The sequence below is a fragment of the Leptonotus elevatus genome, chromosome 1 (assembly GCF_054856555.1).
Source record: "Leptonotus elevatus isolate MCC_2025b chromosome 1, RoL_Lele_1.0, whole genome shotgun sequence".
Taxonomy (NCBI): domain Eukaryota; kingdom Metazoa; phylum Chordata; class Actinopteri; order Syngnathiformes; family Syngnathidae; genus Leptonotus; species Leptonotus elevatus.
The window spans coordinates 44,251,377-44,274,411 of NC_141239.1; the positions used below are offsets into that span (position 1 = coordinate 44,251,377).

At 43.1% G+C, this 23,035-nt stretch overlaps 2 protein-coding genes across 4 annotated transcripts in view; one reads left to right on the forward strand and one right to left on the reverse strand.

Annotated features, from left to right (window-relative positions):
• Positions 1-23,035, forward strand: part of dock6 (dedicator of cytokinesis 6) — a 29,655-nt gene that overhangs the window by 506 nt on the left and 6,114 nt on the right. Inside the window, exons 2-45 of one of the 3 annotated variants that reach the window (XM_086073285.1) lie at positions 2,092-2,179; positions 3,612-3,790; positions 4,673-4,741; positions 4,855-4,981; positions 5,581-5,793; positions 6,670-6,755; positions 6,824-6,890; positions 7,109-7,258; positions 7,431-7,511; positions 7,702-7,858; positions 7,943-8,073; positions 9,003-9,096; positions 9,191-9,353; positions 12,146-12,263; positions 12,861-12,931; positions 13,043-13,181; positions 13,280-13,381; positions 13,478-13,564; positions 14,478-14,709; positions 14,822-14,986; positions 15,099-15,274; positions 15,723-15,824; positions 16,306-16,392; positions 16,589-16,684; positions 16,761-16,901; positions 16,997-17,110; positions 17,205-17,375; positions 18,071-18,210; positions 18,297-18,466; positions 18,578-18,723; positions 18,836-19,018; positions 19,095-19,221; positions 19,318-19,402; positions 20,145-20,241; positions 20,319-20,453; positions 20,555-20,707; positions 20,809-20,967; positions 21,053-21,153; positions 21,225-21,417; positions 21,510-21,653; positions 21,782-21,913; positions 22,004-22,018; positions 22,305-22,430; positions 22,501-22,590. In XM_086073285.1, the coding sequence (XP_085929411.1) occupies positions 2,092-2,179; positions 3,612-3,790; positions 4,673-4,741; positions 4,855-4,981; positions 5,581-5,793; positions 6,670-6,755; positions 6,824-6,890; positions 7,109-7,258; positions 7,431-7,511; positions 7,702-7,858; positions 7,943-8,073; positions 9,003-9,096; positions 9,191-9,353; positions 12,146-12,263; positions 12,861-12,931; positions 13,043-13,181; positions 13,280-13,381; positions 13,478-13,564; positions 14,478-14,709; positions 14,822-14,986; positions 15,099-15,274; positions 15,723-15,824; positions 16,306-16,392; positions 16,589-16,684; positions 16,761-16,901; positions 16,997-17,110; positions 17,205-17,375; positions 18,071-18,210; positions 18,297-18,466; positions 18,578-18,723; positions 18,836-19,018; positions 19,095-19,221; positions 19,318-19,402; positions 20,145-20,241; positions 20,319-20,453; positions 20,555-20,707; positions 20,809-20,967; positions 21,053-21,153; positions 21,225-21,417; positions 21,510-21,653; positions 21,782-21,913; positions 22,004-22,018; positions 22,305-22,430; positions 22,501-22,590 (5,602 nt within the window). The remainder of the gene's footprint in view (positions 1-2,091; positions 2,180-3,611; positions 3,791-4,672; positions 4,742-4,854; positions 4,982-5,580; positions 5,794-6,669; positions 6,756-6,823; positions 6,891-7,108; positions 7,259-7,430; positions 7,512-7,701; positions 7,859-7,942; positions 8,074-9,002; positions 9,097-9,190; positions 9,354-12,145; positions 12,264-12,860; positions 12,932-13,042; positions 13,182-13,279; positions 13,382-13,477; positions 13,565-14,477; positions 14,710-14,821; positions 14,987-15,098; positions 15,275-15,722; positions 15,825-16,305; positions 16,393-16,588; positions 16,685-16,760; positions 16,902-16,996; positions 17,111-17,204; positions 17,376-18,070; positions 18,211-18,296; positions 18,467-18,577; positions 18,724-18,835; positions 19,019-19,094; positions 19,222-19,317; positions 19,403-20,144; positions 20,242-20,318; positions 20,454-20,554; positions 20,708-20,808; positions 20,968-21,052; positions 21,154-21,224; positions 21,418-21,509; positions 21,654-21,781; positions 21,914-22,003; positions 22,019-22,304; positions 22,431-22,500; positions 22,591-23,035) is intronic. The other 2 variants (XM_086073377.1, XM_086073465.1) reach the window with 2 other exon arrangements.
• On the reverse strand, positions 8,198-11,679 carry angptl8 (angiopoietin like 8). Its single transcript, XM_086073597.1, has 4 exons — positions 11,196-11,679; positions 9,983-10,132; positions 9,774-9,884; positions 8,198-9,703 (listed from the first exon to the last, which is right to left on the reverse strand). The coding sequence occupies exons 1-4, from the start codon at positions 11,514-11,516 to the stop codon at positions 9,689-9,691; spliced, it is 597 nt and encodes a 198-aa protein (XP_085929723.1). The 5' UTR covers positions 11,517-11,679; the 3' UTR covers positions 8,198-9,688.

Here is a 23,035-nt window from a genome sequence, read left to right on the forward strand (position 1 = left end):
CGTGTTTTCCACTCGTCTACATAGACGGGCAAGACACCTAGCAATCTAGCTGTCAACAAACACTCTCGTAGTGTGTTTTAAGCTGTTTAAAGCTTCAGCTTCCTGTTTGCCAACCTCTTATTGAGGGGTTTACCTGCAAATCACCTTATCTTCATTCTTAATTGAAGGGTTTGTCTAAGGGCCCCAGCTTAACCTTGCAGTCTTTCCACACAACTAAACAGGAAGCGTCACTATTGATCTCACCACTCATTCCCGAGGAGTGTTTATCATCTTGGCCCACACGTGATTGCTTTTTGTTTAGCACTGCATAGCATCACTGAGAGAGAGAGGTTCCAGTCAGTGTATTGTTTCCCCGAATTCAGTCTCTCCTCAGCTGGACTATTGTGTCTTGCCGGATGCAGGAAAGGGTGGGAAGTTATGTGCAGGCTATTGCCCTTGTGGTTGATAGCTTTTCCCATTTCCTGTCTTAACATGGAGGTGCTGCTCAGACCAAACTGCAGAAGGTTTTTGCACATCTTTTTAGCCCGGTATTCCACAGAATGGGTCCCTTGGGCTCAGACTTTTTTTTTAGTCTTGCCTTTGTGTACATGATGACAACACGTGACCGTCCCAACATAGAAGCCTTGTAGTTATCACATCTGCCCCAAAAGGTTTGGAAATCGCACATGTGGAGTTTGCCTGGCCTTGTGGACTTCCCACCCCAACCCACATCCCCAATACATTGATGTTGGGCTTCTTAGTGAATACTCTAAGTAGCCCCTAGGTGATTGGTTATTAGTGGTTGAACTTTGTGCCCTCTGATTGGTTGGCAACCAGTCCAAGGGTTTATCGCGCCTCTCCCCCAGATTCAACTGGGATGGATGGTCTTCAGCTCACCTGTGTTACTGAGCATGGTCCTAATAGAAAATGAATGAGTAAAGGAATAGTTTGCCTCACCTAATAATAAAAGATCAAGTAATTTGAGTGAAAGATTGGTTAACATGTGAGCCATGTCTAAGTAATCATGAGTCCTTGCCATTGCAGCTGTCCGTGTGACACACACTGACATTTGGTAACTTTCTAGTAGCAGCTGCTTACTGTCTCATTGAGAGGATTGTGGTGGGGTCCCCCCCCCCCCCCCCCCCGTCTTAAAGCCTCTCATTTGCTGTTACATCGTCAAAGAGGCGAGACGGAGCTCTGGCTCTGTTCCCGTAAGCCAGCTTGCCTTCTTTTTTTTTTGTGTGAGATGTGCCTAAATGTCCATTGAGAACAGCTGTTGGCTGAGTATCATCTTGTCAAAACTAATGGCAGAAGGCATAGGAAAAACATCATCAAATCTTTCAGAAGAAAGAATTGGCAGGGACCCTTGTATTAGGATTTTAATACAGATAGTCCAAATTTGGGGGGGTCTTGGAGCCTAAAATAATTCTGTCATCAGTGTTGCATATGTGCGAGCCAAAAGAAAATAATATTTTGCTTAAAATGTTGGCCACTCTCGTATAGATGCCATACTTCAGTTAAATGCGTGGTCCGTGGTTCAAAATCCTGCCACTTGCCTTTTAACTGGAACACTTAAGAGTGAACACATACTGTAACTCCAATAGTGACCTCTCTCCACTGGCTCCCTGTGCACTTTGGAGTTCATTTTCAGATTCTGCGATTTGTTTTCCAATCTTGAAATGGTCACACCTCCCATCTTATGTTTTTAAGGTGCACTAACCCCATACTCCTGCTTGGCGCCTCAGGTCAGCTGACCAGCTGCTCCTGGTGGTACCAAACTCAAATGGAAGCTCAGATGGGATATGCTTTTTTCTGTTGATGCTCTCAAAGTATGGAATGACCTCCTGGTGCACATTAGACAAGCTACTTCGCTGTGTATTCTTACCTTAAAACCCATTTTTATTCTTTGGCTAATGGCTTTCAACACAGCATGTGACCTGAACCCTTGTTTTAATGTCGTCTTTGTTTTTATCGTTTTTTAATTATGTTCAACTATCTTGCAATTTTACGTTTGATTTGTATTTACGTATTTGTTTCAGCTGCTGTTGGTGCTCTATCGATAAAATGTAGTTGTGATACATTTTGTTTCATCCGTTCTTTCTCCTTTCTCAGGACCGTCGCGGCAGAGGTTCGGAAGCAAGTGTCCCGAGAGTATGGCTCGCCCCTCATGTCCAAAAAACGAGGAACCGTGTACCATCCCGTGAGTCACCCCGTATTTAACTTTGTTTACCTCTGGCTTGAAAGCTGTAATTAGCGAGTCAGTGAGTGGAGCTTTGCGAAACTACTTCAAAGAGAAAGACTAAAAATGTGTTAAGACAGTTTGTAGACATTGCTTTTTTTTCTCTCTCTCTCTGTATTCCCCCTCTCTTCAAGAGAGGATATGCCTGCACGAGCCTTGTTGTTTGATAAGCTTTTTGAATGGACGGATGCACGTTGGGATAACACTGAATGAGGGCCCTTGCATAAGATGCCATGTTTACAGAAATAACGTAAATGCCCAGATGGAAGGGCCGCACATTTTTTAAAATGAACTTGACTTGCGGAATAGACATGGTGTATTCATCACAGTCTGCAAGGGAAAATGAAATAACCCAGAGTCATTTTAGGACTGAAAGAGGAAGTTAACCTTCCTCTAACGCTATGTATGTATATATGTGACCTCACTAGTCTAAACATGACTTTCTGATTGATATTACATTTGTAAAATATCAGTTATGAAGCAAAATCCAGCCGTTTTTATCCATCTCAGCAGGCGGCCATTTTGCCATTGTTGTCGACTGAAGATTACATCACAGTTGCTCAGCAATGACCAATCACAGCTCACGATCAACTGTGATGTCATTATCACTCAACAGCAAGTGGGAAAATGGCAGCCTTTTGATACTGATAAAAACAGCTAGATTTAGCTGCTTAATTTATATTCCACTAACGCAATATTAACCAGAATAATATATTTAGACTAGTGGCGCTGCATAGAACATATTATTGCCAAGAAAATGTTTTTGGGTTGACTTCCCCTTTAACTCTTTTACTGCCACACGTTATAAAAAAAAAAAAACACAACCCCGACAGTGCCAGGCGATTTTGAGCATTTTAACTAATTTTTCAAGGCAAACAGAATATTGTGTGTATTTCTTTAGAAAAAAAGTATGTTTCTACCTTATTCTGTTCTTTAGTAATCACCATTTAAAAATGGGTAATTTGAGTGACATTGAGCGAAAATTGAAAAGATAAGGAGCTTTTTGTGAAAAGATACATTTTCTGCACAACAGTGACGTTGACACTAATATTTTTTGTTCATTGAAGCTTTGTGAATTAGATTTAAAGTGACAAAGGCTTTGATCATTCACGTCATCCTTGAAAACGTTCTATTTCCTAAGATCCGCCATGTTTAACTGTAATTGCATACACCGGCAGAACATTGAAAAGATGTTGCCATCTGCTGGCCATAGTGGTTTTGTGATTATTTTTTTTTTCACCCATTCACAAAAGGAGTGCTGCACAAGACGTTGCACTGCCCATTGAGAAAAAAAACTCAGTAAACGTCAATTAACGTTTTTGGCGGTAAAAGAGTTCATTGTATTCATGTGAGTTTTAGACATATGTCTAACTTCTTGCTTCTTCTCTTCTAGTTACCCCTGACAGAGGTAGTGGAGCCGGTGGATTTTGAGGAATATGTGAGCAGCCATGCTCCCGGGGTGGACCCCGGCCCCCTCAGGCAGCTCATGGAGTTCCCTCAGGATGATCTGGAGCTCCACCACATGGAAAAGGAGTGTAACACGCTGGAGCCTCCGCTGCCTGAAGAGGAAGAGTAAGCACACTGTCTTTCACCCTGTAACACTCCCACATCTCCCATTTTTCACTTGAAGGAGTTATTTTTATGCCCAATTCACACTGACTGAGACGTGGTGCGTTTTCCGTACGGCATCCGCACGGACTGCAATTCACACCGCGTGCGTTGCGTGAGGTGTCCGTGTCCGGAAGTCGGCGCCCGTCAGACTACAAGATCACGGGGGTTCACGCTGGAGAGTTAAGTTCACGCGATAACAACCGTTTATATAGAGTCCTATTGGTAAACAATAGCCACACTTGCCTGTTGTCACATCGATATGCTTTTGGACATTATTTCTGTGACTTCTACCATGGGTAAGTACGTTTTGTGTTTAAATAGTGTTATTTTGTCATGTTTAAATTATTCTGAGCTCTTTTTTTTTTCTTAAATGTCCGACTCATGTCATGCTATGTAGTTAGCTAGCCCCCCCCCCCCACCAAAAAAAGAGTTCGCAAACGGTTTTATTTTGAAATATATCGGATCTACCTTGATGCCGACGCTCGACTTCCTGTCCGGCTTGTGTAATTTCTTCAGCTTCATGAAAATTTGCATGCGGCGTCCGTAAAAAAATAGTTTGCGGAAACCTTCCGCAGCGCCGCATCCGTTCCGCACCGCATTCACACCGCGCTGCAAGCTGGTGTGAATTGACACGCAGACTCAAATGCTTTCTATTCCTTGCGGCGGCCGTACGGAAAACACACCGCGTCCGTTCCGCAGTCAGTGTGTCAGTCAGGCGTTACTGTAGTGGGGGACAAATGTGACATAGATATTGGAGCAAAGCATTTCTGTCTGTGACATTGAAGTGGCCATAAATATTAAAGGCAGGCTCTGCTTAATTATTCATGTGTTTTTCTTACACAGTACACTGGATCCAAGAGTGAGAGATGCCTTGGCTGTCTACACAGATGACTGGCTTGTCATTCAGAGAAAGTAACTGCCAGATGCACGGGAACCAGTTGAATCCCGTATTTTAATAGCCTGCAGTGCTTTTTCACCACTGTTCAATTGTCACCAGGGTAATCTTTGGTTCTGCTCCCTGTTAGATATCAGCGGTATAGCACCATGTACAGTCCGCACAGCTCTGAGCGACAGCGGGAGAAGCAGCGAGGCCTTCTCAAACAGAACTTTGAACTGGATGAATCTGCTGGCGCAGAGCGCCAAGACGACCAGGTAGCTGATGGCCACCCTTAGTGGCGGTTCAGACAGACACCTGTCACTTCATTAGGCACACTTACACAAACTAATGAGATTCAGTACAAGAGATTCAATGCAAGAGCAAAACTATGTGCTCACTAATATAACATTCTCACTTTTGAACTGTTAATTTAAAGCAGACTTACAGTATTATGCACCATGTCTTTAGTTTCCATCTGCCTGTTTCCATCTGCAATATTGGACAAGTAGGATTACTACAGCATGGGAGCAGCTAATCTCGTTATCGTTGAAGCCTGGATGCTCTGCGCAATAGTATTTTTATGGTGCATGTACCTAAAATATCTTAAAACAAATGATTGAGTCTGATTGTTATCTACAAAACCAAAGCAGAAATTTTGAGGCGGCTCTCATTGGATTGTTCAGGTGTACCTAATGATGTGATATACTATACTAAAGCTAGGTACCGGTCACATGAACTGACTGAAGTCTGCATGAATAAAGGAAAAGAAATTGGAGCCCAATCACATTGCTCACCTCGTCTTTCAACATCTGCAGCGAGTGCTTGAGCTGAAACAATAACACATGATGTCACCCCTCGCCCCCCTCCTCATTAGGATGACGCAAAGCGGCGGTCCACTTCCATCGATGAGACGCCGCGAGGAAGCTGGGCGTCCAGTATCTTTGACCTGAAGAACTCGGCCCCTGATGTGCTCCTGCCATCCGTGCTGGAGCGCACGGGGCCTGAGGACATGGACTGCAACAACACAGAGGCTCGCCTGCAGGGGCGCCATAGTGACCTGTTGGGTCTCTACCCTCCCCCCGATGAGGTTTGTGTTATTGTTAACTTTTGGGACATTGATCTTGAGGAACATGTTTTTATCGAAGCAAGAGAAACTTGATTTTGCCAACACAAAATGGTAAATATAGCTGAATGCACAAAATTTGGCTGGGAGCGCATTACCGTGTTTCTGCCACTAGAGCCGGGAGCGCTGTAGCGCTTTTCTACCTTTAAAGCCGGGAAAGCGGATAAAATCGTCATTTTGTTTTGACCAATTATCTGCCTCTTAGCTGATGAAATGCATCGGAATATACACATGAGGGTGATGTGGGCCTCGTAGCATGTCCTGGAATGTTATTCGAGCATTGATGGCTGACGCAGATTTGCGGGAGTTATGATATAAATGACAGTGAATGGCGCTGGAGGACTTTGAATGAATGGAACCAGTTGACAGCGATATATTGTTAAGACATATGTTTGTAGACAATGAGGATGTTGAAGGTTTTGACGGCTTTGAAACGGAATGGAGGGAAGAACTACTACTCTGTTCCCCGAGGTTGTTACAATGGCGAAAAATAATCACAATTATATTTCAAAGAAAAGTTTTGAGTTGGCTTTCTGAAAACTATTTTCCCATTTGTTCAATGAGTCTATAATAGGCGTTTGACTTGTTAAACTAAGCTACTGAAATAAATACACTTTTTCATGGTATTCTAATTTATTCAGTGTGTTTGTGGCTGGGACCACTGCTCAAATTGCTATTTTAAACATCCTCACCCCATCTAGTGTTTGCTTTCCACTATGTTGTTTTTTTGCTCATTCCAACCACTCTCCTTTTTATTGTCCTGTCTGCTGCCTTGACACGGGCCTTTGTGTGCGTGTGCGTGTGTGTGTGCGTGCATGCTTGTTTTTGTTTTTTTTTCAGGACGAGGCCGTGGAGCGATGCTCTGTCCCTGAAGTGCCCAAAGAACATTGTGGCCAGAGAATCATGGTCAAGTGTCTCTCTCTCAAGTGAGTGACATTTGCGGTCCAGCAAGCTTCGCCGTTGTCATTTATTAAAGAGATATTTATGTTTTCAGATTTGAGATTGAAATCGAGCCAATATTCGGGTCGCTCGCCCTGTATGATGTCAAGGAAAAGAAAAAGGTACAATCGTATTTTATCAGGAGAATTGCATTAATTTGGTAAAACACTGAGATCATGCTTGGCCTTATTGAATTTGGCCCTGCCCTAAAAGGCCCAAGTGAGCCTGTGGTTTAATTTAGAACTCAATTACATCTCCTCAATGTGCATTTTTATTCCAGTTTTCCCATCTCTTCCCTCCAACCATTCCCGCATATCTCGATCGATTCTTCCCCTGACAGATTTCCGAGAATTTCTACTTCGACCTGAACTCGGATCAGATGAAAAGCCTGCTGAAGCCGCATACGCCTCACATTGCCATTTCCACTCTGGCACGCTCGGCCATATTTTCCATCACATACCCATCCGCTGATATCTTCTTGGTCATTAAGGTAAAGGGATTGGGGGGGGGGGGTATAATTATATAGACCAATGTGAATTGATACTGACAGTTCTATCATGGGCTCATGAATGAGCTCATTTGCCCTTTTATGAGGTGTTTGAAGTGTCTCCTCCAATGACATTCTCTGTGAGTGTTGATTATGAATGCTTCTGCTCTTGCAGCTTGAGAAGGTTCTTCAGCAAGGTGACATCGGAGAGTGCTGTGAACCCTACATGGTCATGAAAGAATCAGACTCTTCTAAGGTAATGTATGCTGTGCAGAGGTCATAAACTGCAACCAGTAACAACGTGGGATGCTTTTACTGTCCTGTTGCTCAATTCTGTCTCTGAAGGCAATATTTACCAACGGACTGGCGTTGGCAAATACTGTAGGCTTTTTTTGGGATCACTTTCAATTTTGTGTTATGTAATGACTACTTCTGTCTGCATACAGCACAAGGAGAAGCTGGAGAAACTGCGTTTGCAGGCAGAGCAGTCTTGCAGTCGTCTTGGATGCTTCCGCATGCCTTTTGCATGGACGGCCATTCACCTTCTCAACATAGTCAGTAGTGTAGGAAGTCTGGACCGCTTGGACCCCGACTCGGACTCTGGTAATGCACCAGACATTACGTGTTGGGATCAGATATCCAACATGCGCTCTCTTGCATCAGCGAGTTTTCTCTCCCTTCTGCCAGAGCGCAAAGGCCACGGCACGTGGAATGAGAGGAAGAAGAAGGGATTCGAGCGAATGAGTGTTGGTGATGACATGTGTAACTTTGCCACTTTCCGTCCAGCAACGCTGACTGTCACCAACTTCTTCAAACAGGTTCACTAATTTGATTATTTGGGACATACTGCGATTTTTAAAGAACTTTATTTGATTTCACACATAACAAGACAGAATTCAAAATGGAGTAAAACATGTTTAAAAAAAAGGGGGGGGCGGTTTACAATCATAAAGTAAAAAAAAAAAGAAAAGTCTCTCAGGGTCAAAATTGCAGTGTGCTATGGGTAAATGTTATTTTTGTCCTTATTTTTTTCCTTTCTCAAGTGGCAGAGTATACTGCAATGTCACAGTCATGCTGGTCTTTCTACAGTGAATCAATGGTTCACAACGGTTCAAATATTTCAAGATTACAAATGCCATGCAGCATAAAGAATATGGCATCACACAGCAACACTTCTTACTATATCTAGAATAGAGCTCCTTGCCCACATGTGAGGGAATTACAAAATGTAAAAAAAAAAAGTTTTTTTCACTTCCCTTTAGTGGCTAAAAAGCTGAAGCATGCTCCTGCCTCACATTTTGGCTCTTGGCAAAGCAAAAAGGCAAAAAAAAAGAAGAAATCTACCACTCTAATGATATCTGACATTTTACTGTCAGAATTATGCTAACATGAAATTTCTCCAACTATAATTAAGTGCCCTATTGAGAGCCAACCTGGTTTATTCTCGTACATCACAACTAATTCCCATGGAAGATTTCCAACAAAAGTTAGACTATGGAGCGTTCCCACTTATGTACTAGAAATTCAGAACAGAATTTTGTGGTAATCTGAGGGCCCCCAGTACTGGGACCTTTTTGTAGGCTGTCAGACATTACAGTTAACAAAAAAAAATGAAAATGTTATAATCATGTTAATATATTTGTCAATAATTACAACAGTTAAGTATTACTGGTGCTACCACCATTATCATTGAGGTTGTTTCTTGCCATTGCTCCACCCTGAGTCCCAATTGTGATGCTTAATGAAGGAAGGGGACAGGCTGAGTGATGAAGATTTATACAAGTTTCTGGCAGACATGCGGAGACCGTCCTCTGTCCTGCGGCGACTAAGGCCTGTCACAGGTGAACTTTGAAAGGAGTTTTTTATGCAATTATTTCCTGAATTAATTCAGTGAACAAGGTCTCATTTCTCGTTGTCTCTCGTTTTTGTACACAGCTCAGTTGAAAATCGACATCTCGCCAGCACCAGACTCACCTCATTACTGCCTGTCACCCGATCTACTCCATGTAAAGCCCTACCCGGACCTGCGGGTTCGCCCCACCAAAGAAGTGCTGGAATTTCCTGCTCGCTATGTATACACGCCGCATACCACCTACAGGTGAGCAGCATTGCTTTAGCACAAAGAAGTCACACCACATTCCCCTTTGTATTTAACCAATCAATCACTTCACTTTGTTATATTTTGTGTGGGAAGGAGATTCTCAATTTAAAGTGCTATTAAAATCATCTTTTTGCATCAAAGTAAATACAAATATTTTAAATATAACGTTTTTAATACTTAAATGTACTGTACAGCAAGCAAAATACATACTGTAGTCTTGCATGAGAAACAACAACAAAGAGCATTGATAGTGTGACATTTATAGCATTGCACTGGTGAACGGGAGTGCTGTGGGTGGTCAGTGCTGATGACGATGATCATCCTTTGAAATTTCATAGCGCTTCACTCTGGAAGATGAGAAACAAAACCAAATGAAGCCTAATGACAATGCAGACGCACGTTTGTTTTGCGACTCACCATTCTCTGCAGTGTGGAGAGCTGCTCTGCGTGCTTGTCAATCTTCTGCTTTTGAAACTGGGTCAAATGCTGCAGACCTTTCAAGATACTAGCATTAAAGGCAGCTTTCTCCTAAAATCAGTGAAGCCAATAAAGATAAGCGTTGCGGTGAGTCCCACTCCACTTACAAAATGCTGCCTGGTAAGTGTGACAGGAAAAGTTCAGCTTACCTGCAGCGCTTTGATACTAGTGGGGAATGTGCTGTTCAAGAAGGCCTCTAAGCGTTTCACTTTTGTCCGAAGTGCCTCCTCTTCCCGCTCAATGTCGGTTAGCTGACCCTCAGTCATCCTGGTCTGAGTCTCTTGCTTGAACGTCTGGTCCTACCAAAAGAGCATCTGCATGTATTATCACCTTTGACAACATTAGGTCGGTCACCTTCACAATCGAAATGACAAACATTCCAAGAGCTGAATCAAAAATCCTGCCTTTAAAAATTTGTCAGATGTTTTGATTAAACGATGTGTAGCATTTGAGTTGCAAAGGGGTGGAAAGTTTCTGTTGTGATTCTTATTCTAGGTGCACTTGAGTGATAAATTGTATAAAGTAGGTATTCAACTGTTCATGAAATCTGATTGTTCTGATCAGGATTATGCGAAAATGTATTTTTACAAATTATTTTTAACTTCCCTATTGAGAGCCAGTCTACAGTTGAATAAAATATTGGTTCATTCCCATTTCCATAAATTCTCACTAATTGCCCCAAAAAGTAAAAGGGGAAAAAAATGAATGTTGTTGCCCTATGTATTATCTACAACTGTAATGCGTATTTATATATCTATTTTTAAAAACTTAGCCCCATAAATGTACAGTGGGGCAAAAAGTATTTGGCCAGTTTCCCCATATACTTCCTATTGGATTTTGACCAAATACCTTTTTACCCCACTGTAGCTAAGTAAGTCCCATCTATTATAACCTATCTTCATTAGGGTTGCTGGTGAGCTGGACCCTATCCCACCGAACCCTGATCTGGTTGTGAGCCATTCACAGTAGCTAAATAAATAATTTACCTCAATTATTAGAATTATCTCACCGTATGATGCGTTGCAGCTTTACACCACCTCAAAGAGCATCAGTCAGAATTGACCATTAATATCTATGTAAATGCAGAATTTCTAATACAGCATTTGTATTCAGTCTCATTAAATAGGTTAAGGACCATTCAATGAATTTCCCAGTGAGCTCATTTCTTTTAGTCCAGATTAAGACTAAATTGCCAAAACACAAGTTCAACAAGCGGTAAAGGGACTTTGTTATGTCTGCGCAGCTGTCTGATATACACATCCATGATCTGGTTTTATCTTGAGCGTCATGCTGTTTTGCCTTCTCACATGTTATAATGACCATTTACTGTAACGGCATGAACACAATCTTGTGTTTGCTTACCTGCAGCAGCTGTATCACTCCTTTAATCTGTTTCTCCACCTCGCCGGCCTGCGCCGTCTGTTTCGTGAGCTGCTTGAGGGCACCCTCGTGCTGCTTCAAAGCCATCAGGATGTTAGCCACCTTTACCTCGGTGCTTTCATACACATTGTTGAGCGACTCGCCCAACTGAATGACGCCATACACAAGCACGTTGACGTCCTCCCGGGGGGCAACTATGTTTGCAGTCTTGCCCAGCCGCTTGACGGGACCTGTGTGAACGGCTCCGAGTCCGCCGGCCAAATAAAGCATGCACAAGCTCCAGATCATCCCGTTTGATAGCATTCACCTGCAGACTCAATGAAGCTTTATCTTCGCTTTCACTTTCTTTCAAAAGGCGGTGACTTTTCTCCCGACTTAAATTTATCTACTCAAGGACAATGTCCTGATTTCACAGTGAGACAACCAGTACAATAAACATTCAGCATTTGTGGACATGTCTCGCTGAGATACCGACTGGAAGATGAAGCAAGCGTGAGGGCAGTTGACGAGCCTTATATTTGATGTGTACATGCAAGAATTGGTAAAACATTAACTCAGTTGTGGTTCGATCCTTGGTCTTAGTGACCTTCCTTAAAATGCAACCTCTCACATACTAGAGATGAGTCGCAAACATGATCATTTTTATTTATTAAAAAATTTTGAGTCACAAAAAGAGGTTTTGTGTATCTAATTTGAAATTAATGTCTAAATGGTGGGGGTGGTGCAAAATCAGCTGTTTTAATATGTGACCTGAAGTTACCTCGAATGTTTGAAGTGGCCCAGTGTAGGGTCACTTTCACCAATTGCAGCCAATTCTAGGTCACACTGCTATAGTGTGTTTTGCAGAATGTTGTTTGCATTCAATCAATGTTTTGCAACTTCTCTTTGTATTAAAAAATCTTTGCCATCTGCCTTATCTCTTTGCCGATCAGGAACCTGCTCTACGTTTACCCGCAGAGTCTGAACTTCAGCAGCCGCCAGGGCTCGGTGAGGAACATTGCCGTGAAAGTTGAGTTCATGGCGACGGAGGACCCCAGCCAAGCTTTGCCGGTGAGTCACTGCTTTTCTCTGTGACGGTAGACAATGTAATACCCATGGCAAAGAACAGCCGCGGGGCGGTGAAATATTATATAAATGTCTTTTGTGGAAGATCTTCAAAGCGGAGAAAAAGGGTCTGATGAAGGAACGTTCAGCGACATTTAGTGAGCTGTGTGAAGATGGATTAGTTTACTTGACGCATAAACTTGTATTTGAACCCCTTTACTTAGAAGAGAGGATCTTTGTCCTTTTAAGTATGCACCATTTCAAACCTGTGTAAGAACCTACTTTGCCGGTGAGTTGTTGTTTTAGCTGTAGCTGGCATAATAAAATGGGACATGCAGGTATAAACTCCTTTTTCACACAATTAGGTATATTGTACAAATTTACAATTTTGATGAGTATATTTAGCTAAAAGACAATATATTGGGGATTGCATTGTGACGTATTTCAGTTTTACACCACCCACAAAAATAAACACACACTTTTCTGACAGTGAGTTGAACTGGAACATGTATTGTTCTTAAGATGCTTGGCTGATGATGCTTTTTGATGTGTGGCATCTATTGATCTTTAAAAGTATTCTACTGTTGTTGTGTGTTTGTGCAGGTCATCTTTGGGAAGTCGAGTTGTGCTGAGTTCACAAAAGAGGCATTCACCCCCATCATCTACCACAACAAGTAGTATTCCCTTCCTTCATGTTTCTTAAACATCCCTCCTCCAGCCTGCTGAATTCCCTTCAGAGTTCGCTGGTTAAGATGAGTATTTAACTCTTGCCCCTCCTCCCTCAGGTCTCCCGAGTTCTACGAGGAGATGAAGCTGAAAATTCCTGCCAACCTCACAGACAACCACCATCTTCTCTTTACCTTTTACCACATCAGCTGCCAAACCAAACAGAACACTCCTCTGGAGACCCCCGTGGGCTATACTGTGAGAAACTTCAACCCACACTCAGTATACTGTTTGATAACTCCCTCTGTAGTCTGGCCGTCAGTAAGACACGGATCTCCTTCCCTTTCTACTGACAGTGGATCCCTCTAATGCAGCACGGCCGACTACGCACGGGCTCCTTCAGTTTGCCCGTCTCTGTAGAGAAGCCCCCGCCCAGCTACTCTGTGCTCACCCCTGACGTGAGTGGATTTGACTACATTAGAATAACGAATGTCACGACAAAAACTCAGTTTGCAAGTTGACTGAGTTAAATGGGTCACATGTCACCCTGGCAGGTTCAGCTGCCAGGCATGAAGTGGGTGGATAATCACAAAGGCGTGTTCAATGTGGAGTTGACAGCAACGTCCTCAGTGCACACACAGGTACTGAAACATCTATGCCAATGTGCCTCCAATCTTTGCATATTTTATCATTCTGTTTCTGTTTTTACTGGGCTTGTGAGCATGAAACATGCATGGGGTTTCTAGTCAGCACTTTTGAAGGAAGTTGGCAGCAGAATTGAGTCTGACTCCTCTCTGAAGCCTTGAAGTTAGGATTGCTGCTTATTGCCAGCAAATGAGTGTGGGTGTCACAATTTCTATTTGTTTATTGAAAATTGATCAAACGGAGTATTTGCTTTCAGAATTGTAATCCTCACAGTGTTTTGTTCCTCCGCTCCTCGCCTCCTACGTAAAATATTAAATGATAGGTTGAGTAGAAATTAAACTTGCCAAGTTGCCACATAAAGTACATGTAAGGCATATATAAAACAGTATTTGCCTTTCTCAGTAATAGCTTTGTAAATCAAGTGTTGAACTTAATGATGACGTGGCCCATGACATGACCGGATCTTATCATACATTCTCATACACAAGTGGATGAAAGCACTGTTTGTGAGTGCTGTTTCTCTATCTACAAGTAGTGGGAAATTTGTAGTCCCATGGTGAGGAAACAACAGCCCGCTAGAGGATTTGATCCAGCCTGCCATCCAGTTCTAAACAAGTAAAACTTCAGAAGAACTGTTACACACACATGATTTAGCTCTCAAATGCTCACCGTAATGTATTTGCGTGAATTGATTTGCATCAGTCATCCCAATTTCTATTGTGCTTGTCCTGATTAGAGTTGCTAATTTGGCTGAATTAGGGTCACCCTGGACTAGTCTCTAGCAAAACTTGTTTATTTGGTTTTGTTTCAGATGATAAACAATTATAAATCTAAATGTGGGTTTGATTGAGGTGCACAAGATTAAATGTGTGTCTTCTGAAAATATCAAAACTCTAATATATCCCCCAGGACCCCCACCTGGACAAGTTCTTTACTTTAGTGTATGTACTGGAGGAATACTCCTTCCCTTTCCGCCTCAAAGACGTTATCATCACCGAGGCCAACATGGAGGGCGAGCTTAAGGCCAGCATGGCCGCACTGAGGGGGGCACTGCTGGACACCTGTGTCAGGTTCCTACACCAGCTGCTCAACAAACTCATTCAGCTCATCATCTACCCTCCGGTCATCGCAGGTCAAATTGGTGAGCATGTGTTAACTTCGAACTCTGATTACACAGATTTTTGTTTTCATGGGAGTCATGGTTGCAATTTATCACACCGCCACTTTAAATATTGTTCTTGGCTCATCCACAGTAAATCTTGGCCGCGCTGCCTTTGAAGCCATGGCTCTTTTGGTTAACCAGATCCACAAAAACCTGGAGGGTAACCAGGACCAGCATGGACGCAACAACCTGCTGGCCTCCTACATCCATTACTGCTTCCGCCTGCCAATTGCTGAGCCAGCAATGCCGCCGCCAAGTAAGCTGTTAAATCCAAGGGGGAAAAAATAGCGAGCGTCATATCATTGGACACAACTGCCTGCTCATTCTCATCAGCCCAGTGACACATCTTTTCCCGCCATATCTGCCAGCAGCTGGCACTCTGTCCTATGAGATGCCTTTGCAGTATGCCACCTTCTCTCGAGCGACGGGCCGTCCGACCAGCCTTAACTTGGCTCGCTCGAAAAGTATCAGCAACTCCGACCCTGACTTGGCCAGCACTCCGGTTTCTCCTGATGAAGAAGTGCAAAGGATCATCGGCAGCAAGGTACTTCACTTTTCTTTGGTCTTTATTTCTTGAGACCCAGTTTAAACCTTATTTTACATTTATTATGTCCCATAGTTTGTTTTGTCTATGACTCATTTCTTTGTTGCCACAATGTATTTGTTTATATATTTAAAAGAAAACTATATATTTTATGCTTGTCATGTTTTCAGTGCCTGTTTTGTGGAATTATAAGTCTGTTATGCTGCAATTACTGTTCTGTTTTGCCTCAATTCTTTCCAGCAGAGTCAATTAGCAATTATGTTGTTTAATGTCAATTACACTTTGTGCTTCTTTGCTTTTTGTATAGCTCCAGTCTTTGTTTCCCTCTTCTTTACTTTCATTTGCTATGTATAGTTCCCCAATTTTCGCTTTTATGGCAATTATCAAACAATTATTCACTGTGTCCTTGCCTCTTACCACACTGTCTGCGCGTGTATATTCTTGTCAGGGCATTGATCGCTCCCACTCCTGGGTAAACTCTGCTTGTGCCCCCGGGGGCTCCAGATCTGTGTTACGCCGGAACCCCAACTCCAGCTTTGAGCTAAAGCAGGTGCAGAAGCCCTCTTAAAGTTCCCCACCCGCTTCCATCGCGGTTTAGAGCTGCACGACTCTGGAATTTAAGATCATGCTGTATGGTGTACAGCCACATGAACGGATTGATCATATAATGTGATGTTTGGCGCGTTGACATTGTGCAATAATGTTCCCTAATGCATAACTAAAAAAAAAAAGGATTTAGAAGTGCTCTCTCTCGTCTGTACATCTTGACAAAACAAACGAGTGATCTTATTTTGATTTTTCGTGCAGCCCTTAATCTGGCGGATTATCTCTCAGCAGTGCTTTCCTATTTCTGTGCTCCACAGGTTGCTTCTCATTCTGCATGCTGCAACCACCTGCCTTTCTCATCCTCTCTGTCACTTACCGAACCGCTTATTGAGTTCTTGCATGCCACATGTGTCTTTCCATTTGTCACACCCACTGTGTCCTCATCTGTATGTGTGTATATGTGCGTTCACCTCACGGCGAGTTAGGCAAACGACCGCAGCAACAATCGCATGTCTGCCTTTCTGGACAGCGTGGCCTCATTTTCGGTCCCTGCGAGGCAGATTATGAAAAAGGTAAAACACATGTCTACCAAACTAATTCATCAAATCTTTGTGTTTCATAAACTCTTTGTGTGATTAACAATCCTCATCATCATTCTTTACACGTCTGTTCTACTTAATGTAAGATTTCTTTGTTTGGCATGAATTCCGGCTCATCGGTTTTCACATTATATTATCTAAAATTTGCTCTGTCTCGATCCACGTCTAGCTGCTCCATGAAGAGCTGGCTCTGCAGTGGGTCGTCAGCACTACCAATGTGAGGGAAGCGGCGCTGCAGCAGGCCTGGTTCTTCTTTCAGCTCATGGTCGGCAAACATTTGGGTTTGGGTTCTTCCCACAGATGGAAGGTTGTCATTATCACAAAGCTGCTGTTGTTTGCAGACAAAAAGCATGGCCCAACACTTGTTCCTCACCTCAAAATTGGACATTTCCCGACGTCAGCGCTTCCCGGACCGCTTTGTGGACGACATCGCTGCGCTCGTTTGTGCCATCAGCGCAGACATTGCCAGCCGATACCACAAGGTATATGGCGCAGAGTGAATCTAGAAAAATTTACTTACAAAAGTCTGTTTTATCTTTTGTTTATGACTTGTCTGTCCTCTTCTTTTTACACTTAGGATGTGGAGCTTGTGGAGAGGTTAAATAGCAATCTGGCCTTTTTCCTTAATGATCTGCTGTCTCTCATGGATAGAGGCTTCGTGTTCAACCTCATCCGCTCCTACTACAAACAAGTAAACCGTCCTCGTTGCGCTTCGTCCTTGTATTTCAATACAGATGTTCCCATGCCATTAGTCATGCTGCTTTTGAAACAACGTTGTGTCTCAGATTGGCAACAAGTTCCACATGACGCAGAATCCTAGCTCTCTGAACGCTCTGCGGATGGACTTCATTCGGATCGTTTGCAGTCATGAACACTACGTCATTCTCAATCTGCCCTGCTCCACTCTTAGCCCTCCTGCGTCGCCTTCCCCCTCCACATCCTCCGCCACTTCACAGGTATTTGAAATAGGTGCACCTGCACCTAATGTGAGATCAAAATTTTTGCCTTGGTAAATGTCACTGTGAAGAGACTGCTACAGAAATGTCTATTATTGGTCCTGCCATTGTATGTGGTGCACGATTTAACTCGTACATCGTACTGTATTAACCTTTTCTCTTGATATTTTGGTATATAAGAGGGGCAACATATTAGTGAAATATCTCGCAATATGTTGCAAGTCGCTCCACACCATTACAATTTAACAACCACGATATTTATCCTATAAATATCCATCCCTCCATTTTCTATAGTGTATTCCTATTAGGGTAGTGGGTGAGCTGGCGTCTACCCCAACTTACTTAGGGTGGGAGGAGGGTGGTACACTTACATCCAGGCCTGGACATGCAGAAAAACATTTAATATTTGTGTTCAGACCTATGCACAAATAATGTTCAATGAAACTGCGTGCATGTTTTTGGTAGTGGGTGGGGTAGTTACCTCCAATGCGGAAGTCCAGATCCTAATTCAAACCCCCAACCTCAGAACTGCGAGGTGGATGTGCAAATAAGTAGTCCACCTTGTCGCCTATATGATAAATATATTTTTGTATTACAGCTCTTGTTTTGGACCTCTAAATGTGCGTGCTAAGTGACCAATAAGTGTGTTTGATAATGATGACATTCTGCTTCTTGCCTTGGTGTTGTATGTGTAGAGTTCAGCATTTTCCAGTATGGTGCAAGACCAAGGCGTGGCGACAATGTTTGAGCTCTCTGTCCCATTTCGGCAACAGCACTTCCTATCTGGCCTGCTCCTCACTGAGCTAGCGCTCATACTTGATCCTGAAGGGGAAGGGTAGCGTGTGATTTTCTGCCTCAACAAGAGCAATTATTATTTGGGTTTACTTTTAATCTTACGACTATTGTCTTTTTCCCCTGCAGAGTTTTTTTCCTTCATAAAAAAGCTATCAGTGCAGTTCACTCCCTGCTGTGCAGCCACGATTCTGATCCACGCTTCAGCGACCCTCAAGTCCGAGCCCACATTGCTCAGCTCTACTTGCCCCTCCTGCCCATCGTCACGGAGGCCCTGTATCAGCTTCATGATTTTTCAGGTCAGCAAACCCTTTTTGCAGATCTGTTCAAAATGTCCACCTCCTCAAGATTCACGAGCTTTATTGTTGGCACTATGGCACCTGAGAGAGCATCTCTTAATTTCTTTACAGACTCCACGCCGTCTCGAGTCCGCCATGCCCACACTGACGATGCTGACCTAGACGGTAGCAGCACCATCAGTCAGTCTGTTGCCATGGCGATTGCCGGCTCCCCGTTGCCGCATGCCAAGGTTAACCAATTTGCAATTCCCACAGTGGTGAGGCTACACTATAGACGGCTCTTGTAAAACCACTATTGCTATTCTTTTCACATTGTTTCTTTTGTTGACATCTTTACTCTTATTTGGTTACTACTGTGTATGTCCTCAGGCTGGGCGACAGGGCAGCTCTCTGTCCGCCGAATGTAGCCGAACTCTCCTGGTGTGCTTCCTTTGGGTGCTGAAGAACTCAGACTCCACTCTCCTGGAGCGCTGGGTGTCAGATCTGTCAGTGCAGCAAATCAACCGCCTGCTGGATCTGCTACATATCTGCATCTCCTGCTTTGAATACAAGGTTACAAAAAGCAGACTTCAAGCCCCACGTCACGACATCCATAATGCTTAATTTCTCAGATGACTTGTGTGTGCAGGGTAAAAAGACTCTGGAGAGGATCAACAGCTTGACGTTTAAGAAGTCTCAGGACATGAAGGCCCGTCTGGAGGAGGCCATTCTTGGTACCATCGGCGCTCGTCAGGAGATGGTGCGCCGTTGCCGAGGTAAACGATAGCGTGCAAATGCAGCAGAGTATGCATATGTGTCAGGAGCATTTATGAAGTGTGTCCATGGAAACTGCTATGTGCTTACACGTCTAGAGAGGAGTCCCTATGGCAGCCAGGAAAACGTTAGATGGAGAAAGAACGTCACACACTGGAGACAAAACACAGACAGGGTTGACAAGTATGTTTGTTCTTTACTTACCTTAAGGACAAACTACAACGGACATCCGCATTTTGTAGTTCGGCATTTGTATATTTGTACTTTTTTTTTTTTTTGGGATCCTATCCTCCATTGTCCACTAAAAAACTCACACATTTGCTGTTTTTGTGCTCAGTCCAAAACAAACACAAAACAAAAAAAGTATGTTTGGTGCCATCTTGTTGTTGATAGGTATAATGTATTGTTGTTGTATATTCATATATGATTAAGATGTCATGTTTTGTTGGTACCCAGTCAGTGAAAGTCAAAGCTTGTTTTTGCTTCTCTCCCAATGCAGCTACTAATCAACCATATAGTCTAATCTACCTGTGTTCCCTTACATTTATTTTTGTGTTAAAATGTCAAAAGGTGAATTAATGCTGTTAGTATCATTTGAAAGCGTTGTTTTTATTTCCCCTAAATAAAAGGCTTGAGTTTCACACAAACCCATCATCTGATATAAAACAATCTTTTACTCAGGTTGAAGTGGCCATTTAAACTTGCTAATGCCAGATGTGTGGTGTTGATGCTTTATGATCCTCTTCATTTTAAGTGCTTTACTGCCCTCTTGTGGCATCTGTACAAAGTGACACACCCTTTTCGTGGGGGTGTCAAATATTTGCCGATTTTCGCTACTCACTGCAGGTTTCTGTTCCTATTTCATTTAAATAGTATGGTATACATTTTCGTAGGACTAATCATTTGTAACTTTACTTCAAACCAGGACTAAGGCTGAAGTGGAGCAGGAGTCTCTCGTGGATGGAAACCTTTCTACAGAGGCGTCTCTGGTAGTACTGGATACACTGGAGATAGTAGTTAAGGTAAATTGATCTTCAATTCTCTTTAACTTCACATTACTGTATATGTTTGTGTTAATGTGTTGTATTTCCTTTTACAGACTGTGGTGGCATCAGAGCTGAAGGAAAGTGTGTTAGGTGGCGTGCTTAGAGTTCTTCTCCACAGCATGGCGGGCAACCAGAGCGCCCTCTTCCTGCAGCACTGCTTCACAACACAGAGAGCTCTTGTATTTAAGGTATGTGCACCATGTGTTTGGTAAACATCTTATTAATTAGAGCAAATATTTAATTTTAGCTGCATAATTAATCTGAGCAAAAGGGATATTGGGTTGTTAAGTTTCCAGAGATGCTGTTTGAAGAGGACACTGAGCTTTGTGCCGACCTGTGCCTTCGTCTACTGCGCCACTGCAGCAGTAGCATTGCCTCTGTGAGGAGTCATGCCTCTGCTTCGCTTTACCTACTCATGAGGCAGAACTTTGAGATAGGAAATGTAAGTATAGATGTTGTGGATCGTAAATCAGCAAAAAGCTGATAAAGCAAACATTTATGCAGAGATCATGTGAACCTTTGTTTTTTCTGTCTTTGGAGCAGAATTTTGCCCGAGTAAAGATGCAGGTCACAATGTCACTTTCCTCGTTGGTGGGAACCTCGCAGAACTTTAATGAGGAACATCTCCGACGGTCTCTCAAGACCATCCTGACTTACGCCGAGGAGGATGTGGAGCTGCGTGACACCCCATTCCCGGAACAGGTATGTGAAGAGAGTCATTTTTTGAGCATTCTACTGCTTGGTGACATCCCTTGAAACATAACTTTGATTGTACTCATTCTTACAGGTTCAGGATCTGGCGTTTAACCTGCACATGATTCTCACAGACACTGTGAAGATGAAGGAGCATCAGCAGGATCCTGAAATGCTCGTTGACCTGATGTACAGGTAATGTAATATACTGTACATCCAACTCATCTTTTTTTTCTGTTAATTGCAATTACTCTTGGTTTCGCCAGGATTGCAAAGGGCTACCAAAACTCCCCAGACCTGCGCCTTACGTGGCTTCAGAACATGGCAGGCAAGCACTCTGAGAGGGGGAACCACGCCGAGGCGGCGCACTGTCTTGTGCACAGCGCTGCGTTGGTGGCGGAATACCTCAACATGTTGGAGGATTGCCGCTACCTGCCGATTGGCTGTGTCACCTTTCAAGTCAGTGCTAAGAAAGAGGACAAGAAAAAGAGAGATAATTGTGCCCCCCAAAAGCAAAGCTCACTCTGATTTCATGTCCCCCTGCCACACAGAATATTTCCTCCAATGTGCTGGAGGAGTCAGCCGTATCAGATGATGTCCTATCACCAGAGGAGGAGGGTATTTGTGCTGGAAAATACTTCAGTGAATCAGGCCTGGTGGGCCTCCTGGAGCAAGCAGCTGCTTCTTTTAACATGGTGCGACCAGCATTCTACAAGGACAGGCTGGCCTGCCAGGCTGTGTTAACACAACACATGGCCACATTAATACAACCTAAGGGCAGCATGTGTGCAACCGTGAACTTCCTTTTGTGCTTTAAACCCAGGCTGCCATGTATGAGGCCATAAATGAGGTGTACAAGATTCTTCTGCCCATTCATGAAGCCAACCGAGACTTCAAAAAGCTGGCTTCGGTCCACGGGAAGCTGCAGGACGCCTTCAACAAAGTCTACAACCAAGTAAGCGGTAGCATCACTTTAAAAAAAGAAAAAGAAAATTCACCTTCAGAATTCTTCTGATATGTTCTTATTTATTTTATTTCATTGCAGAGTTCAGGATGGGAGGTAATGGCTTAATTTAAAACTTTATTGCATACAGAATGTCTGAAGTATCCAACAGGAAAATAAGTACTTTATTATGTGTCCAAATGCTTGCCTGCTCATTTATTTTATTTTCACAATATTCTCTGTCCTTGTCATTGCTTGATCTCGTTCCAACAACTGTGTGATTGACGGGTGAGTGACATTGATGCTTTCACCTTTTATTATTTTTTATAATAAGGTTACATACTGTATACTGTATATTCAAATAAATGTGACTCCTTGCCCTCCCAACACCCCCAGTGTTCAGAGGATGTTTGGCACCTACTTCCGGGTGGGGTTTTATGGCTCTCGATTTGGGGACCTGGATGAGCAGGAATTTGTCTACAAAGAGCCATCAATTACCAAGCTGGCTGAGATTTCCCACAGGCTTGAGGCATGTCCAATCATTAACGAAACCTATTGAAATTGTGTAGATGCTCAAGATTCATTTCTTTGGCATGCAGGAGTTCTACTCCGAGAGGTATGGGGACGAGGCGGTTGAAATAATCAAGGACTCTAACCCAGTGGACAAAAGCAAACTGGATGCCAACAAGGTAACATGGGCTGCTAATCGGGGTAGCCTCTAGGTATTGGTTAAAAACAAAAAAAGCAACTTTTTACTCTCAAATACTCGGAATTCTAAAACACATTTATTTGACTGATGTTATCATTTTCCCCTCATAGACTTAGTATGGGGGGGGGACTACTAAAGTGCAAAAAGGTACCCTACCCCCATGAGTGAACCTTCATCAAGTATAGTTGTCGGGGGGGAAAAAATATTTTTTTTTTCTCTAAAAGAAATTTGATTGATTGATGGCAGAACAATCAAACTGTAGTACATTACACAATATGCTCATCACAATGCTCAACAGCTTAAGCAGGGTCAAAGAGTTTGAGTTTGTCAATCATCCACTTTCTATACTGCTTGCCCTTATTAGGGTCACGGGTGATCTGGAGCCTTTTCTGGCTGACTTTTGGATGAGAGGCATTGTACACCCT

Excerpts from the sequence above, each read along its gene's own strand:
- angptl8 (XM_086073597.1), bottom strand. The coding sequence starts at position 11,516 with ATGCTATCAAACGGGATGATCTGGAGCTTGTGCATGCTTTATTTGGCC. Across the intron at positions 10,133-11,195 it reads GAGTGATACAGCTGCTGCAG|GACCAGACGTTCAAGCAAGA; the intron begins GTAAGCAAACAC and ends CTCTTTTGGTAG. Across the intron at positions 9,885-9,982 it reads CTAGTATCAAAGCGCTGCAG|GAGAAAGCTGCCTTTAATGC; the intron begins GTAAGCTGAACT and ends CACTGATTTTAG.